Source organism: Urocampus carinirostris, chromosome 11, assembly GCF_059441175.1.
Source record: "Urocampus carinirostris isolate Australia breed hairy pipefish chromosome 11, RoL_Ucar_1.0, whole genome shotgun sequence".
Classification (NCBI taxonomy): domain Eukaryota; kingdom Metazoa; phylum Chordata; class Actinopteri; order Syngnathiformes; family Syngnathidae; genus Urocampus; species Urocampus carinirostris.
The window spans coordinates 4,206,825-4,218,466 of record NC_142359.1 but is presented as its reverse complement, the minus strand read 5'-3'; the positions used below and the strand labels follow the sequence as shown (position 1 = coordinate 4,218,466).

Below are 11,642 nucleotides of genomic sequence, written 5' to 3'. Positions count from 1 at the left end.
ACTCAAATTGATAATCTGACTCTAAATCAGTGGCTCAGGAGGTAGAGCGCTCGTCTTGGGATCAAGAGATCGCAGTTCGAATCCCGGCTCCTCCGTGTTACATGTCGAAGTGTCCTTGGGTAAGACACTGAACCCCTAATACCCCCAGTATGCAGGTTAGCGCCTTACATGGCTGCACGGCCGCTATTGGTAAATGTGAAGCACACTGTAAAGCGCTTTGGGAAGTCTTGACTTGAAAAGCGCTATAGAAATGCAGATCATTTCATTAAATCAGGGGTCGGCAACCTATGACACGCGTGCCGCTGCTGGCACGCGAGGGGTTAACTAGTGACATGCAAGCGCATAGCAAAACAATGATTCCTTTTTTTTTAAGAAATGCACATTTTTACCAGAAATCGACATTTTCAGTTGCACGCCGTGTTGCTTAGAGGCTTTACGGTTGCGCCCCTCCTCCTCTGCTCGGTGTGTGTGTCTGCGCAGCGCCGAGGAGAGATCGTGTTTTAACCCAGAAACAGACGCGCGATAAATGAATGAATCACGACAGCTCCTTTTAGCGAAATAATCTCGTTCTTATCAGCCAGCGTAGACAAATGACTTTGTGCCAAAAATGATCGTGCTGTTTGTGCATGATGCCTCGAGAGCATTGTACCTCGCACATCAAGTGTTAAACATCATTACCAGACGAAACATGAAATCAAGGATGAGTCTGACAAGGCGGAGACATGAAAACGCGCTGTGTCCAGGTATGGCAAAGAAACACCGACTTTGAAAACCTTTGTCACTGCTACACACCACTGAAGCAAGCTATCACATTGCTCGTTGCATGGCAAAGCACAGAAAACTATATTTACTGATGGCGAATATATTAAAGAAGTGTGTGTGCTTCAAGTTTTGATATTTTCTGCAATAAGATTTCATTGATGAATAGTATGGTAGCTTTCCATATCGCTTGTTTTTTGATTGTAGTTCATTGTTGATGAAGAATGTTTGATTCTTGTGGTAAAAAGTTGAAGTCATGATTGGCTACAGGCCTTTCCAAAATTACAATTTAAGGATCTTTTAGTTCTTTACCTGTCTGATATGGGTGTAACATGCCTGTTTTTGGGGTGCTCAATAACCCCCCAAAATTATACTATTTTAAGTCATGTCATTTTTATTTGTATAGCCCTTAATCACAAAGACTCTCAAAGGGCTGCACAGGTTATTTCACAGACTATTATTTCAGACTATTATGACACCATCCCCTGATCTGGAAACAACATGAGGGCAAGGAAAAACTCAAAACCTCAACATGAGGAAAATGAAGAAACCTTGAAACATTTTCCTTAATAAACATAATGAAAAACACTAGCTAAAAAAAAAAAGTAAAACAAAACAAAATATTATCAGCGCAGCATTGGAAATACTCCACTGCCTTGAAATGGTTCAGTCCGTTTGATTCCTAACACCGCTCTCCCCCTCTCCTGTCACTTGCGGCATAGCGGAAGAGTCTGTGGAGGCTTCGTTGTATTATGGTGAGTTATTATGGAAGCCCAAGAGTGTCATAATTCAATTTAAAAGAGGAACATTCAATTGTTTTTTCGAATGATATCAATTTTTAGAAAACTTTATGTGTAACCGCGGTGTACCTGTCCCACCAAAGATCCACATTCACGCTGGACTGGATGATGAGGTTTTTATTATTACAGTTTCTGCAAATGAATGAGTCACAACATTAGCTTTTCTGCTGGCTTTGATCTCAGTAGCAGTTCCGCGGTGTACTTGTCCCACCAAAGATCCACATTTACGCTGGACTGGATGATGAGGTTTTTATTATTACAGTTTCTGCAAATGAATGAGTCACAACATTAGCTTTTCTGCTGGCTTTGATCTCAGTAGCAGTTCCGCAGTGTACTTGTCCCACCAAAGATCCACATTCACGCTGGACTGGATGATGAGGTTTTTATTATTACAGTTTCTGCAAGTGAATGAGTCACAACATTCGCTTTTCTGCTGGCTTTGATCTCAGTAGCAGTTCCGCGGTGTACCTGTCCCACCAAAGATCCACATTCACGCTGGACTGGATGACGAGGTTTTTATTACAGTTGCTGCAAATGAATGAGTCACAACACAACACGTGGTAAGCTTCTCTGTAGGCTTTGATTTTGTTGGCAGCTCGTTGTAGACTGCCCAATATATTTCAAAGAGCTTTCTTTTCAGTTTACATAAAATATATTTTAGAATATCAACCATCACAATACATTTTTACATCCATTTTAACAAGATACTTTTAACAAGAGATTGTATAGTGGCTTTTCAACGTTTACAATGGATTCAACATATTTCTCTTTAGTCTGAATTTTAACCAACATCATCCTTTTTATACATATGAGAAAATAGAAATAATAACAATAACGAGTATAAAGAACGGGTATAATTTACCTGCAAATGAATGAGTCACAACACAACACGTGGTAAGCTTCTCTGTTGGCTTTGATCTCTATAAGGGTAATTAGCATCTTAGCACAATATGCAACGTCCGGCAAAACTAACATAAAAGGCGACAGAAACAAAACGAAAATAAATCCAAAAAGCTTGACAACATCAATCACATTCCTGTGCATGATGAGAGATTTGTCAGTTGTGGTTTTAATTTTAAAAATTAACTTTTTCCGGAGCATCAAAAGATCGCGTCTTACCGTTGGCAGCTCGTTGTAGACTGCCAAACCCCCCCCCACCTTCCTGTAGCAAAGTCTAAAGCCAAACCAAACCTTACCACATACCAGCAGGTGGCAGTGTTGGACTCATCATTGCAGGACACTTATACAGAAACTATACAACATATTTCAGCAGGAATTTCAATAAAACAAAAGTTATTATTGCACCCGTTACATATGCACCAAATTTTTAAGTCATTTCAAATGTTGGGGTGGATGCTGGTAGCGGTACTACAGTACTGTCCTGTACTCAGAAAAAAAGGTGCATGCAATACAAAATATAACTTACCTCTATGTCTAAGTATTTTATTTTTGTAAGTAGAGGAGCCTTTTTACAAAAAATTTTAAAAACGTACATTTTATTATTCGGGAAATTGTCAGTGCTCATCTCATCTCATTAGCTGTGCCGCTTATCCTCATTAGGGTTGCGGGAGGGCTGGAGCCCATCCCAGCCATCTCCGGGCAGTAGGCAGGGGACACCCTGAACTGGTTGCCAGCCAATCGCAGGGCACACAGGATTTTCTTTAAATCTTTAAAATTGATAAACATTCTCTTTGTCCAAATGATGTATATTCTTAAAGCCCTCGTGTGTAATATTTGGCCAATAATGATTTTTGTATTTATTTATATACAGTACTGTACTTTTTCTACAGCACTTTCTGTTCCCTTAAAGCAGGGGTGTCAAACTCATTTGAACTCGGGGGCCACACGATAGAACAAACATTCTGTCGGGGGCCGGACTCATAAATTAAAGAGAAAGAAAAAGAGAGATAAAGAAATAAGAGAAAGAGGGAGGGAAAAGGAGAGAGGGCGGGACAAAGAAAGAGAGAGGGAGAGAGCATGGGAAACAAAAGATAAAAAGTCGTGAGAGAGGGGGAAAAGAAAGGGAGAGGAAGAAAGAAATCCAAAGAGAAATGGAAAGACAGAAGGAGGGAAAAGAGAAAAGAAAGCGCGAAGGGTAGGAAGAGAGAAAGAGAAAAGAGAGAAAAGGAAAAAAGGAAGTTAGAGCAAAAGAAGTTAAAAAGACACAGAGAGAGAAAAAAACAAAGAGCAACAAAGGAAGTGAAAAAGAGAGACATAGAGAGTGAAAGAGACAGAGTGGGAGAAAAATGGTGGAAAAGAGATAAAAAAAGAAATACAAGTACAGTGTCTTTGTTTGAGGCACTTTTCGTTGGCAACATAAAGTGGACATATTTCAACCTGCAGCTTGTTTTTCTCTTGCGCTTCTCTGAGTGTTGTCTCGCGGGCCGGATTCAATCCCTTAGTGGGCCTGATCTGGCCCGCGGGCATCCTGTTTGACACCTGTGCCTTAAACCTAGTAGCTTTGTATTGCCGTTTGGCTATTTAATATGGAAGCCCAAGAGTGCCACAATTCAATTATTATAATGAACAATAAATGGATAAAAACTTTGTTTGCAGGAATATTCAATTAATAAAAATGTCCTTAAAACGCTTATTCAATTCATCAAAACAGCCTTTAAAATAAAAAGGCTCTACGTACCTTGTTAAAAATGAATTTTTAAAAATAGAAGCATGGCAGTAAGAAAATATAATTATAACATTTTTTTATCATAACATATTATTTGGAAAGGCCGTTTTTTATGAATTGAATATTCGTTTTAAGGCGTGTTTTATCAATTGAATTTTTAAGGGCTGTTTTTATGATTTAAATTTCCATTTTATTAATTAAATTATGACACTTTTGGGCTTCTTAAATTCCATGCCGACTTTGTTTGGAATGACGCAATGAAAATACAAATAAAATAAAATTTGAGTTTCAATTTTATGAATTGAATTATGGCACTCTTGGGCTTCTGTAATGTAATGCTGATTTCGTTTTGAATGACGCAATGAAAAAAAATCAAAATTTTGAGTTTCCATTTTATGAATTGAATTATGGCACTCTTGGGCTTCTATGATTTAATGCCGATTTCGTTTTGAATGACGCAATGAAAAAATAAAATTTAATAAAATAAAAAAAAAAAAGTGTACCAAGACGACCACGTTCCCGTTCTGACGGTTTACTTCCGGGTTACGAGTAGTGGGCGTGTCCTGGACCAAAGTTCAGCTAACTATACAGTACATATATATATATTTCTTTACTCTACTTGATTTTTGGCGTTCAACATTCCCCAAAGGTAGGTTGAAAAAAAAGCCACATTTTAAGTGTAAATTTGAAGATTTTTCTGACTTGTTTCATAATGTTTTTTGACAACGTTGGATTTGGAGGCTGCTTTTGTTTTTCTGGATCAAAGTTGATGTAACTGTCCTTGAACTTTGCTTTAGAAACTATTAAAAAGCAAAAATTTGGAGCAAGCGCCTCCAGCAAAGTCAATTGCTAATATCATAAGAATGATGCAAAATATTTAGACATTATGGCCGATTTGCCGCAATAATGCAAAATAAACACGTAAATATCTAACTTGTGAATTGAAGTGTGCATTTATAGCATACCTGTCGCGCTCCAGGGCTCCATGCCCTTACAAACTGTCGTATTTTCCCTTACAAAATACAAAATAATCTTACACCATATTTTTTTTTCAAACGTGTTTATTTATCTCGTTTAACATGTTATATTGTACATGTGTTTCCTTATATCATATATATTGTTCATTAACATTTTGTTGTGACCAGGGTTGGGTAGGGTTACTTTAACTGGATTACTTTCAATTACTTTTGGATGACTCCAATACCCTTAATCACAAAGAGTCTTAAAGGGCTGCACAGACCACAGATTCTTGCAAACCACAGACTGTGATTACACCATCCCCTGATCTAGAACCTACATGAGGGCAAGGAAAAACTCAAAAACCTCAAGATAAGTCAAGTCATGTTTATTTGTGACGCCCTTAATCACAAAGAGTCTCAAAGGGCTGCACAGATCAAAGACTTTAGCAAACTACAGACTATTTTTGACACCATCCCCTGATCTAAAACCTACATGAGGGCAAGGAAAAACTCAAAACCTCAACATGTCGAGTCATGTTTATTTGTTTGGCCCTTAATCACAGAGTCTCAAAGGGCTGCACAGACCACATACTATTGCAAACTACAGACTATTATGACACCATCTCCTCATCTAAAACCTACATGAGGGCAAATAATACACAGATATTGTCAACGTAAAATATAGGTTATTCATAGCAGAAACACAAAAAAGGAGAGAAAAAAAATCATAATGTTGTTTCTGGATTTTTGGGTAGCAAAGTCGGTATCAGAAGTATTATTGGTGTAGGTACTTGGCATCGATCGCTCTCATTACACTACTGAATAAAACAGACTGCATTTTTACTTTCCTTCCCTTCTCGCTCTTGTATTTTTTTCCATTCTTAGTTGCTTCTTTCTTCCCTGCTTTCCTACTTTCCCATTAGATTTCTTTCTTTACTTCATTATTTCCTTCCTTCCCCAATCATTTCCTTCCTTATTTATGTTTTTACACCCCTTTCCTCCTTTCCCTCCCTTCCTTCCCTATTTCCTTTCTGCCCCTCTTCTTTAAATCTTTCTTTATATCATCTCTTTCCCCCTTTCTTTCCTTTGCGTTTCTTTACTATAGGGGAATAAGAAAGCCTGATGCGGTTGAGAAAATGGTCGGAACACTTATTTTCGGCCACTTTTTACCACGGAGGAGGACCTCTTGAAGCGCATCTTTCAAAACTAAGTTGAACTCAACTTTATTTATCTTTATAGAGCATATTATTTTATGAAATGTCCATTTTTAGTACAAAACAATACAGGTTACTTATATACACCTTAAACATACAAAATATAGCACTGAGGCAACCTACGAACAAATTTAACTCAACTATTGTCCGGAACCTATCTCTTTCGTAAGCAGGGCAGCGTCTGTATACGAACACTGAACATATCTACCGTAAATTCCGGACTATAGAGCGCACCTGATTATAAGCCGCACCCACCACATTTTAAGAGGAAAACCGATTTTGTACATACACAAGCCGCACATGTATATAAGGCACATGCGCAACACAAACACAAAATTAACCCAAACCCGACTTTAAGTCCCGCGATTGAAACTAAATGTCCTTCATTAAAGTCCACAGTCCAAAAATCACAGCCGGCAAAATGAACGGAAAATGATACCGGTACTTAAGGTTTGATGCAGACCTGCAGAGTCCGGGTCCCGTTGAAAGTAATCCAAGGAAAAAAGTGTATATTTCCAAAGGTAAGGGTGGGAAAAATATATCAGATGAAGACATTTACTCACGCAACTCCTTTTTTTTTTAACCAACTTATTACCCCCTCTTCTTTCCTTGTCTGTCCCTCACCTTTAGCGGTCCCCACTTAAACTCGGCACCCCGCGTTTGTTCCGCCCCTCATTTTTCGTTCACCTGTGCAAAACATATCAGAATAAGTGTCTCAAATAAATACAAATAAATACATGACAAAAATATACAGTTGCAAATATATATTATACACAGGTTACACATGTTTACAAAGAAAGACGGTACACCGAGAGAGTTTTCAAAGCTTTAACAATAATAATATAGCTTTGACAGGGCAGTTAATGGTAGCAACGCTCGAGCGCCGCTAGCGGGCGTTATAAAAATGACATAAATTGGCCGCATCACTGAATAAGCCGCAGGGTTGAAAGTTAGGGAAAAAAGTAGTGGCTTATAGTCCGGAATTTACGGTAACTCAATGAAGTGTGCATACATTGACATTGAGGTGGTGTAATGCATTATGTCATTTATTCAAGTACAGGACCGGTAAGTCTATAGACAGAGATTTTTTTTCCTTATGTATAAAAAAACCCAGTTTTTTTTCACGACACGACTGCATATGATCAGAACTGGAACTCAGACGTGAAAGACAGACCTGCTCATCGAAATATCCATTTATTAGCAAACTTTGAAGATAATGAAGCCGCAAGTGCCTGATCTCCCGAGCGGGCCACTGGACGCCTACAGACAAAAAGCTTCTTTCCCGTGGAAGGACATGCTTCTGTTTCTGGAAGGGGAGGATTCGTATGAGTTCAAGGTATAGAAAGATGGTCATGTTCCATAAGGTGGTGTCCTCATGCTCCTGCTCACTTTTCCGGTTATATTGTACCGCAGCAACGAATCTTCACGGCTTTGGAGAACGACCCGCTTTTCTCCAGGACGCCGGGTGAGGATGTCTCCATGGAAAAAATGCGAGAACTCACCTTCCTCAGGTACCAGATGGACCAAGACCGGTCTTTCAGTGCCGGTACCGATACGATTATTAGTATCCTGTGTAATCCGATAACTGATATTTGGAGATGTCACGAGGGGACCGGACCAGCACGGAGGCAGGAGGCAGGAAGGGAGAACTCAATTGCGTTGACGATCAAAACTTTTATTTAGGAAAATAAAAGTCGTCCAAAACTCAGGGGCAAGACGGAACAAACAAGCTTTAACAAAAAACGTGCAAACACAGGTTTCTTCCGACTCAAACAAAACAGGACAGAGCAAAACAGAACGGGAAATGCAGACAGAAAATGCAATGAGCCACCACCCGCAAAACCCACAACCCACCCTTAAGTAGCACACAGGCAAATTGGCTGATCTACTGCAGCCGTGACCAGGGTGCGGGGCCAGCCGGTCGCCACGGCGACCATGCTGGACACGACAGGAGATGATTTTCATTTGCTGTAAAAGTGTAAAAAATTGCCTACAAATTTTTGTATAATGCAAAAAGAAACAAAAACATTTGTTATAAATTCAAATAAAACTTTAATAACTTTCGCAAACTTTCAGGAACCAGAACAGGATCTGGACGTTCTCACACAAGCCTTTTATTTTACGGGAAATGAGGAGTCATGCACGTTAGGCAGTCGGTCTGGCGTGGAAAGACAGGAAGCCAGAGGTTGACGAGATCGATTCCAATTGCCTGAGTTGAGATCGGACGGATGGGGTTGATACCGGACAGGACGGGACAGACAGGATAGATAATGAATCAGGATAACGAAAATAAATAATAGCTCTCACAAACTGTCAGGAACCAGATCAGGATCAGGCCCCAAACGCGTGAATTCTCACACAAGCCTTTTATTTTGCGGGAAATGGGGAGTCATGCACGTTAGGCAGCGGTCTGGCGTGGAAAGACAGGAAGCCAGAGACCGACGAGATCCATTCCGATTGCCCGAGTTGATATCGGACTGATGGGGTCGATACCGGACAGGTCGGGACAGACAGGATAGATAATGAATCAGGATAACGAAAATAAACAGGACAAACTAAACGGGAACGAAAACTTGAGAGAATAATAAACAGGACAAAAATAGACGGAAACTAAACTGAAAACCGATATTAAACAGGGCAAAATAAATGGGAACAATACCGGACAGCAAATTCCAACAGGGACAGGACCGAGTCGAAACACACATCTTCCGGGACAGAAGTTCGTTGACGGGGTGACAAAAGGAGAGTGACAGGACTGGGTTTAAATAGCAGGGAAGCCAATCAGTCTACGAGCCGCAGCTGGCGCCACACGGGCGGGGCCAATTGGGCGGCATGGCAACCGTGACACAAACCGACTAGAATTTCATCTCAACATGACATATCCTTCATTAAAATCCAAAACTAGCGGTGCAGGAAATAAAATAAGGTTGAGCAGCAACTCGTAAAAAGGTACATAAAACTTAATACCTCCCTAATTTTTTATTACAATAAATAAATAAAAATGTCAATATACCCAACATGACTATAATGAACTTAAAAAGGGCAAAAAGGAATGGAATTTCAACGGAGCTTGCAAATTGGAAAGTGATTTAGAGCCAGATGGACAGACTAATGATATGGTAACAGCTAATCAATTTTGTGTGCTTCCATTGCTCTCTGTCAATCACTCACACACATGCTTGATTGGTGAACTAATGTTATGATAAGAGCTAATATATCAGTCTCCATCTGAAATTGCTTCACTAAAACAAGTTAACTACACTGGTGGCTTATCCAATCAGAAGACACTGGGTGGGAAGCATCCAAGGCAAACATCAGGAAGGAGAAGAAAGGGGCTCGGCTGCACAGAGCCTAAATTTTATTGGCCCATCGAATAAATCAAATGCAGATACAGATATCCGTCAAATTTCCAAATATCGGCGCCAATAACCAACCATTCCGATCCTCGCCCCGTCCGATAATCGGTCTACTGCTAATCAAGACTCAAATTTTTGTTTGTACTGGAAACATCCAGGGTGAAGCAACTGTTCCGCTACGACTTTTTGCCCATTGACGAGGCCATGGCCGATCCGTGGAAGGGGGTCGTCCTCAACAACTGCTTGGGGATGTACGACTGGTCTGTGGCGACCAAATACTTCCTTAACAAAGCCGTGAGTACTCTAGCTCTATGGTCGGCAACTATTTCGGTACCGCAGATCGGTTTGATCTCAGACGATATTGTACATGAGTAATAGCACCTTTATCATCTGGTCACCGACGCTGTTCCCTGTTTGGCGTCATCCTGCTCCTCAGAGATGAGCCGGACCCTCGGCATGTCTCTTTAAATGTCACCTAGGATGTGCAGAATTCCAATTCACCTCTGTGGGGTCTAAATCGACCTCTTACATGCCGTGGGAGAGCTATTTACAAGTTGCTGACGCTAGAAAAATACACCAGGCATTCGACCTTTTTTTTACAACTGCCAGTTTGAGAGGGGGAGGGGCCAGGAGAGGAGGAACTTGCGTCCATCTCCTTGGCCGCGCTCCTAACTCTGGGGCGCCCTTCCCCCACCAAACTGCATTTATTTAGGCAGAACAAAGAAAGAGAAAAGAAACGCCCCTTTGGGCGGTACCAATATTTGAAACAGAAACGTGATACCATCTGGTTTAGATATACACTTTCGCTGGTTTACCCCTGCCCCATCATACAGGTGCCCTGACCATCCATTAGAACGCGTCCAAACATCCCACTATCCTTTTACAACACCTCTCCACTCATTCCTAAAAAGCAAACTGCTTGCTGAATATTTGCAGCTACCAGGTTTTGTACATCTGCTTGAAATCCTTGACAATTTAGAATTTGAATTTTGTGTTTTCAAAAAACGAGAAATGCTTGAATTTTAGGGTGAAGTGCTTGTAAACGCTTGAAAGTGGTGCCATGTTTCACAACAAGTCTGCTTAAAGATGAGGCCAACACCACTCTCTGGTGGATTCTCTTTGCCATTGCAATACTTCTTCCCTCGTAGTTTACTGCAGCTGGCATTAGTTTGTACGCCATTGTTCCTTGAAGCGTCAATTTTTAAAATTCGAATATACAGACGTATGCAAAACTTTGGGCACCCCTGATCATTTTGAAGACTTTCCTTTATAAATCATTGGTTGTTCGGATCAGCAATTTCAGTTAAATATATCAAATAGCAGACAAACACAGTGAAATCTGAGAAGTGAAATGAAGTTCATAGGATTTACAGAAAACGTGCAATAATTGCTTAAACAAAAGTAGGCAGGTGCATAAATTTGGGCACCCTTGTGGTTTCATTGATTTGACTAACTTTAGCACTAATTATTCGAACACAAAATTTGTTTGGTAAGCTCATTGACCCTTAACCTACATACAGGTGAAGCCAATCACGAGAAAGGGTATTTAAGGTGGCCATTTGCAAGTTGTTCTCTTTGCATCTTCTCTGAAGAGTGGCAACATGGGAGCCTTGAACAATTGACAAATGACTCCAAAACAAAATTTGTTCAACATCATGGTTTAGGGGAAGGATACAAAAAGCTAGCTCAGACATTTCAGCTGTCAGTTTCCACTGTGAGGAACATAGTGAGGAAATGGAAACTCACAGGCACAGTTCTAGTTAAGGCCCAGAGTGGTAGGCCAAGAAAAATCTCAGATAAGCAGAGGCGAAGGATAGCGAAAACCGTCAAACTCAACTCACAGACCAGCTCCAAAGACCAACAACATGATCTTGCTGCAGATGGTGTCACTGCGCATCGTACAACTATTCGGCTTACTTTGCACAAGG

The 11,642-nt window shown here is 40.4% G+C and overlaps 1 protein-coding gene across 1 annotated transcript in view; it reads left to right on the top strand.

Moving 5' to 3' along the window:
• The first annotated feature begins 4,730 nt into the window (after positions 1–4,730).
• The window catches only part of acox3 (acyl-CoA oxidase 3, pristanoyl), a 31,957-nt gene continuing 25,045 nt past the window's right edge, over positions 4,731–11,642 (top strand). Inside the window, exons 1-4 of the mRNA XM_088347927.1 lie at positions 4,731–4,834; positions 7,560–7,694; positions 7,772–7,869; positions 9,873–10,008. Of these exons, the coding sequence (XP_088204053.1) occupies positions 7,575–7,694; positions 7,772–7,869; positions 9,873–10,008 (354 nt within the window). The 5' untranslated portion in view covers positions 4,731–4,834; positions 7,560–7,574. The remainder of the gene's footprint in view (positions 4,835–7,559; positions 7,695–7,771; positions 7,870–9,872; positions 10,009–11,642) is intronic.